This window comes from Talpa europaea (assembly GCF_964194135.1).
Source record: "Talpa europaea genome assembly, chromosome: 10".
Taxonomy (NCBI): domain Eukaryota; kingdom Metazoa; phylum Chordata; class Mammalia; order Eulipotyphla; family Talpidae; genus Talpa; species Talpa europaea.
The window spans coordinates 99603860-99612148 of record NC_140077.1 but is presented as its reverse complement, the minus strand read 5'-3'; the positions used below and the strand labels follow the sequence as shown (position 1 = coordinate 99612148).

The window sequence follows — 8289 nt, the reverse complement described above, 5'->3', positions numbered from 1 at the left end:
TTGAGTAAAATTTGTATTTAAAAAAGACCTTATTGGATTACCTTCAGTAAATGGAGGTCATTTCAAAAGCCATTAGCATTTTTAGCAACAATAAAACAAAAATAAGTAAAAGATTCTCAAAACATGTAAGCTATTACTTTAAGCCTGGATAATTATCTGCTTATTTCAATAAACCAACTCTAGTTTTAATCCACTTCTACTGGCCATTTCTTTGCCCTTCTTTTTTTAAAAGAAGCAATCATTTTTTACTTCTATACAGTGTCCAATATAAGAGGATTAGTTAAATTTGGAGCTACAGCACACAGTTAGGGAGAGGGTCATTTAAGGATTATGCAGGACTTGAACAGAAGTCATTAAGGAAAGTTATTAAGGAATGAAGTTTGTTGATGGGTTATATTTAAATAGCAAAGGCAATTGGAGAAGTCTCTCTGTACTCTCCACTGTGGAACTATTCTCTTACTCCTATTTCTTGTTACTAATTCTCCTAAGCCTCTATCAATTCTTTAGCCAGCTTTCTTTCTCTGTTGTTAATTTCCCTATATGTGGTTTTAGTCTAAGCAGATACAAATGATGCTACATTTTTAGAATAAAAATTTCTTCTGATGCAATACTGGACTACATGAAAAGGGAAAAAAAATCTGTTCTGATAATAATAAACATCTGTAAGCAGTTGACATCCCAGACAAACTTGCATTAAAAAAAAAAATACACAATCTAGTGGCTAAAAGCAAAATGAATAGAGAATACATTGCAAACATTTTACCATAATTATTTTTCCTTCCTTCCTCCCCATTTTCCATCGCATGCTGCAGATTATACAGTATGTGTCAAATAGAGTTTGTCACTTGTATACACCATAAGGCCAATTTAAGCCTTGAAATGATATTTCACTAAGGGTTTAATAAATGAGTGAAGGCAGGATTTGGTGCAAGAGATGTTAAACATTTCTCTTTCAAAGACAAGATATTTATAGTTATGAGGGTATCCGATATGCAGCGTTAGCCTTCCTTTTCCTCTTGTGACATTCCCTTCAAGGCACAAAAGATTATTAACAGTGAATGGGACAGAATATTTTGAATGAACAATCTTGAGGTTCCACAATACCTTCTATTTCTGGTTTAAGCATACCAAAAGGACAGAGAAAAAAATAGATAAACTTCCCCTCAAAATGAAGCAAAATGCTTAAAGTTATCAGAATTTCCCTGCAGTTATTTTTTGTGTTTAAATTTCTATTTTACTAACTTCAACAACATAATTATATATTTGATTCTTGTGATTGATGTATTTTCTTATTAAAACTGTGTTCTATGTTTCTAACCAACCAATGTTTCTAATTGTGTATGTTTTTGCCAAAAAAAAAAATCTATTTTATTTGGGCCAACCAAGTAATTTATGTTTGAGTAGGCTATAAACTTCAAAAGTTAAGCTGTAAATTTAAAGAATGGATTAAGTGCAATGTACTGGAAAACTCTTCATCCAATAATTATCTAAAGGACTCCTAGGCTTCTCCAACCCAAATGACTGTGTTTCCTTTTTCAACTTCAGTGATCTCACAGTTTAACTTATTGAGTCGTCCATCTAGTATAAAGAGAGAGTCCTTGGACGGGGTCATCAGGTATTGACCAAACAAGCCACTGTCCTGGATTTGCCTGTTCTTCTGGTTCCAAGGCCATTCTTCTGCTTTGAGTGGTTCTTTAAGGCTCTTTATCATCTTAACCTTCCCAGAGGACAATTCTACAAAGAGCACATCAGTTTGTGTGCTTGAACTACCATAGATGTTGTATTGGTGGGCTTCTGTAAAGGACGGCTGGAATGCCAGATCAGATATGTGCAGATTTGTGTGAATATCAAAAGCCTCCTGAATTTCTCCTCTGATGGTAATGTACTGGACCCTTACAAGACCTTTCACATCATTAACGCTGACAAGATAGTGCCCATCTGGAGAGACATATGGAGTGCCTGTCACATCACTATTGAATCCAAGCACTGAGTCAGTTACACTGTCCACCATGAGCTGTGGTGGAATTGCTCCAGTGCTGTCAGGTTTGCAGCCAATAAAGTAGTACCCTCCCAAGTGTGTATATGCCAAAGATTGAGGAACACACTTGTAGTCCTTCAAGTTAATTGTCTTGATGTATGACATGGTTTCAAGATCAATTTTTTGTAGTGCAGCTTCATCTTTATGGAGAATAAATCCAAACCTGAAAAGATGAAAACCAAAGTTAGACAGGAAACTATAGAAGGGTTGCATCAAAAAATAGATTGTGGCCAGATGGAAAAGGGCCATTGGAAGTCCAGGTAGGTTATATAGCAATTTGTATCACAATTGTGCTACAGATAAACTTTAAATTTGTGCTTTGGGCTGCCCTCTTTCTCTAAGTCATTCTTCTTTTTTAATAAGATTTATTTATTTATGCATACAAGAACTGGGATATAGGCCAGAGGTGTGGGAGGTTTGGGGAAGGGGTGAGAGGATTCACCAGAGATGGAGTGAGGAGCAGAACAGGCAGGCTGACTGAAATACAATCCTAAGGGGAGCAGCGGGTGGGACAGGAGAGGTCTGCTGCACATGTGAGTAGCTCCCTGGCCAGCTGGGGGATCGAACTCTTGCTGCAAAGGCTGCAGACAGCTTCACAGTGCTGTGCTTAATCCCTTGTGCCACCAGGGAGGTCCAGTCATTCTTTCATTACAACTAAACAAGTATAACTCACGCTGTAGAAAGCAAAATAATTAAAAGCAATACATCTAGGTAATTGGGGCAACACATTTTTTCTTTTACCATAGCATGAAAAAATAAACATTCTTTTGCACATCTCTAAACTCTCTGATGCTGAATAAACTTGATACTAAAGCCACTACTGTGACTAATGTCAACAAGCATAAAAGGCTTAAATACATATTGATTTCACTCTATCTTATATTGTCTTATGACTAGCAAATCTAACATCTATCACTATTTAGATAATTATCTATATCTTTCTCATTTTAAGATTGCTCCACAGGAATAACTTGATACAGTATTTTTTTTTAATTTGGTATAGAATTATTAGATTTCCAGTTTTATGTATTCATTCTAGTGTCACTTTGAGTAATGACATTTATGATTTTATAATAAAATAAATTTTAAATATACATTATATTTTTCAATCATGGCCTGTTTATATTACTATTAGTTAAATGATGTGTCTATATCATACCAACTATCTCATTTTGAACGTGATGAAATGTAAAGATTGATAGTATTTTTATGAAAGTCAATTAAAAATAAATACTTTTTTTTTTTGGTCATCTCATTAATTACTTCAGTGCTTTTCAAGGAATTTGTTCTGAATAAAAGCTGAAAATGATCAAAAGTGCCTGTGACAAATGTAAATATATTTTGAAAACTTGACTCTGGTTTCCTAGAAAAATAGGTTGGTAAAATAAGATAAAATGACATTGGAACTACTATACAGAATCCATTTTGGATATTGACCAATAGAATTGTGAAAGAGTTTTGTTTTTTAAATAATATGGCATTAAAGAAACTCCTATTACTGTAAAATTTCCATAAAAATGAAGATTAGAAAAATATTATTACATTGACTATGCTCATAATTTAAAAAAATATTTTGAGTATTGTAAGACAAAGCAAAGTAAAATGAAAATATAAATCTATATATATATAAACAACTGTGTTATTGTCATACTGGCAATTCATTACCAGTATGCTAATTTCTACAGATTTATTAGTGCAAGAATGATAATTTACACACAAAATTCAGAAATATGATGCATTCAGTTTAGTAGTTGCTAAAAGTTTCAAATATAAACAGAAAGAAAAATTAAAAAAAATCAATGCATCTAAATAGCATAGAAAAAATAAGATGTCAAACAATTTGTGTGTATTGTATAAGGCAAGGAGTGCATAAGCAAGTATTTTACTCAAATAGACATCAAACTGCAACCATTTCTATGTTATTATATTCATACAGTAGGAAATCACATTATAATTTTAGCTATATTTAAACATTTATGGTGAGGCTAGCTGTCACTGGAAAGAACATTACTATTATATTTTCTATATAAACTTGGCATGACATAAAGTGATAATTTTGAAAATAATATTCTAGTGTGTTTCAGAATGATATACATAATATCAGATTTAATTTCTAGATCTTTATATTTGCCTGTGTTCTTAATAACTGCATTTGTGTCGTTTCAGTAAACATAGCTTATAATAGCCCTATCCGGGAAAAAATTTCAGTCCCAAATACGATGGGATGAAGAAACTCTCATATTAACAATCACTTCTAAATGTTCTCATTAAAATATTAATGCCTGGTGGAGGTTTTAAATTGTTTCTGAATATTAAAGAATAAAAAACTCAAATGGAAAAGTAAGTCCCATTACTTTTGTGTGACAGCATCAAAAATATCATAAAACCCAGAATACCACTATCCATTCTCCTACTTGTCTTACTAAATAATTAACTCTGACCATTGCAAATGGATGCTTTTTCATTAATGGCTAATCATAAAGATATGTAGGTGTGTAGATGTATGAATATGCCTGTCGTTATTTGAGAATATATAGATTATGATATTGTCTTTTCATTTATACATCTATACATGTGCCAGAGGCAAAAGCAGTAATATGCACATTGAATAAAAGCAATAAGCCAATCAAGTTTTGGCATTTCAGCTCTCCTGTTAACCTTGAGTCTGCTAGTCCCTTTGGGCAATGGTTTTTGAATACTGATGAGGAAGAATCAGAGGAGCTCTCTTTCTAACTACTCTTGAACTATTTTAACTCTAATACTAAAGAATGCACTCCAGCTTTCTGTGATATAATCCAGCCTCTTTTGGAGGTAATTAAAATTTAAAAAAATGGTCCAGATAAAAATGCAAAAGCTCCATGTGGGGTGATAAAATTATATCTATTTCAGAATTCACACTTACGCTCCTTGAGGACTAGAGATCTAGCTACATAAGCAGATGCATGAGAATGCCTTCAATTTTTCACTACTGATTTATTGGGTAGAAAGTAGTGTCTCTAATTCAAAGTTTCCCCCTAGTACAGATTGATATTCAGAAGTCTCCCACTGTTCATTAGTCTCTGATTAATATTTACGAGGCTCTCAACTTTCATGCCTGCTTAGTATAATAAAATCTTGCACAGTACTAGACCTAACATAGTTTGTCTAATATTTGTCAGAATGTGTATAGAAAATTGCAGGCTGAAAAATGTGAAAAATGAGAGAAATTTAAACTTAATCATGAAATCATTTATTTAACTAAGAAATTAATGCAAATAGGAAAGTATGACCTAAGGAGGAAGCATGCTTTTGTATAGATTTGGTAAGGAAAGTTTAAGTGATTTTTTTTCTTTTTCAAATTATTTTAGTTTGCTGAATGATTTAATCAGTGTAGTTCATTACCATGTTCATAAGAAGGTTCAACTTTAATTGCTGCTTTTATATTTTAAGGTGAAGTTCTGAATTGATTCATAAACAGAGACATTATTTTGGAAAAATAAGTGTTTTTAATCTAGTCTGATCTAGTCTTATGATACAGATTTTCAATATAATAGATATGTGACCTCATGTAAAATCCTTGACTTACAGGAGTTTCAATTTCCTCATCAGTCGGAAGAGTCTAAAGTACAATCTCGCTTAGATGATGAGAGTAAATTTATATTTCAAAAACAAGTAGATTCCCAATAAATAGACCTTGTCCATGTTTATACCTTAAGAAATATAACATCCCATTATTAATAAAATAAGATATTTTCTACAGCACAAAAAATTATTTTGATCCATGAATGGGAAATACATTTTCTGTACAGCTACTTTTCCCATACTGTTAAAAACAAACATGGATTTACTCAAAGGTGGCTAGATTTTTCTAGTCAAGAATCCAACAGAAATCACATTGAAAAAAAAAATGACTTTTTAAAATCTTGCTCTCTCTGTAATGACAGGATCTATGTTCTGGTCACACCTGACCTAATTATCAAACCCCTCACATTGTCAGGAATGAAGGCAGTTTAGCTCACTCCATCTTCCTAAAAGGTGGTGTTTCAGCTATTACTGAAGGCCTGGAGCAAGAAGCCATGGAGCAGTGGGCTGTGATGCAGGAGGTGAACTTGAACTCTATAGAGATGATGTAATTTGAAATAGATTCCTGACTCATTTAATAAAATACTCAATAAAACTAACCAAAAATTTTGTGGCTGATTGTTGGATCTGGATATGTAAGGAACAGAGAGTTATAGCCAGAATTTATCTCATGACAATTCAAGAGCCTTGCAAAGAAAGCTATTTGGCAGAGGGGAAAAGGACAGATATTTAGAGAGCAGCGTGGTTGAAGCACCATGAAGCCTAGTAAAGAGTAACTAATCAAAGACCTCCACATGCCCCAAGAACAGGCTGTGTTTCTTGCATTTGAGTAATGAGTGATCTCCCACATTCCTCACTTACACAGTCCCCAAATAGATCTGATCGCACAGCATCTCATACAGCACTCTGCAGTCACTGTCACCTCATAGCATCTGTCATGCAATTCTGCTACTGTCCTGTTTTTGAATCTGTCACCTGAGAGGATACTGAAGGTATCTCATAATTGCAGTTAATGACTATAATAACTGCCATGGTCAGTGCCAAGAGTACTGATATCCCAAGGTCTGAAATAAAGAAACAAGGCTGTTTAAACAATAAAAGAAAATGAAATAAAGAATCCTGTGAAACTTGCAGAATAACAATTATTTTATATCCTAAGTCTTAATGTAGCACTGCCTATTCTCAGAGAATCCAGTTTCTCACCTGAACAAAAAGTTTTCTTTACTGCTGACTTTTAATATTTAACCACCAAGGATCAATCCCCACACTCCAAGCTGCGAAGGGTGCCAGATGCTGGCTTGCCATTCCTGCATCATCTCTGTCCTCAAACCTTCTCATCTGAAACTCTTCAGATTTTGGGCCTCCCCGGTGGCGCAGCGGTTGAGCGCTGGGTTGCGAAGCTGCCTGCGGCCTCAGCGGCGCCGGTTCGATCCCCGGCTGCTCCCCGGCCAGCGGAGGAGGATCCCACATGGTGCGCAGACCTCTCCTGCCACCCGCTGCTCCCCTCAGCAGTGTACTTCGGTCCTTCTGCCTGCTCTGCTCCCCACTCTGGCTCTGGTGAATTCTCTCACCCTCCCGCGCTTCTGACTATACCCAGTGCATGTATAAACAAAACAAACAAACAAATATAATAAATAAATAAAAAACATGCCTCTATAAAAAAAAAAAAAAAAAACTAAAAAAAATAAAATAAAAAAAAAAAAAAATAAAACCAGTCTTACCATGTATATAAGTGGATGCAAATAGGTCATAAATGGAAAGGAGTATATTTTAGCATTGGATTAACCAGATACTCTATCTTGTAAAAGCATCCTTGCTGCAACTCACATCTAAAACAATAGTATTTCCCAAAGCATTGCTGATGTCTCAATTATAGAAACCAAATTCTTTGAAGTAAAGTGCCAGAATAAAAGAATTTTTTAGCAGCCCAAGGAATTAGTTGTAGATATGGATGAAAATCCACATCCAAGACATGTGATCACGTAATTTGTACTTCATAAATAATAGTGTGCAAGATAACTATTTTTTCTTTATTTTTTATACATACAAGAGGTAGGGTGTAGGCTAAGGGTACAGAGGGTGAAATGATTCACCAGAGACAGAGTTGGGAGCAGAACAGGCAGATCTACTAAAATACACTGCTGAGGGGAGCAAGGGAGAGACAGGAGAGGTCGGCTATGCCTTACATGGGTTAGCTCTCTAACCTATGCCTTACATGGTTAGCCAGGGATTGAACTCCGGCCTCAACAGTAATAGGGCTGAGACTTAACCTCTAAGTCATCAGGGAAATCCCCCAAAATATTTTTTCTAATTAGAGGGCAAATATCTTGTTTTAGCAGTTAGAAGAAATGTGAACCTAAAAGATATTAAATTTATAACCTCTCCCCCATGTAATTAATATAAACACATATACAAAGCAGTTTTGCAGTGGTATCTTCCATTGTGTTACAGCTGACAGTTTTCACTAATTCAAACCATAAATCTCACATAAGTAATCATTCACCACTTTCTGAATTCCTTTATATTTAGTTGTTTTCTATTATCCCAGAATGACCCTTGTAAAAACAGATTGAATGTTGCTCCTACTCAAGTTGCAGAAGATATAGTTTTTACCTGAATTTTACATACATAGATCAGCAAAACATACCTGTTCATAAATAGCAGTCACATACATATTTGGGAGTAGAGAA

General features: G+C 34.5%; 1 protein-coding gene across 3 annotated transcripts in view; it reads right to left on the bottom strand.

Annotated features, from left to right (window-relative positions):
* Window positions 1–1498: 1498 nt before the first annotated feature.
* Window positions 1499–8289, bottom strand: part of FSTL5 (follistatin like 5) — a gene marked incomplete at both ends in the record, with an annotated part of 468907 nt that continues 462116 nt past the window's right edge. For all 3 annotated transcript variants that reach the window (XM_084246222.1, XM_084246223.1, XM_084246224.1), the window contains one exon: window positions 1499–2201. In XM_084246222.1, the coding sequence (XP_084102348.1) occupies window positions 1499–2201 (703 nt within the window). The remainder of the gene's footprint in view (window positions 2202–8289) is intronic.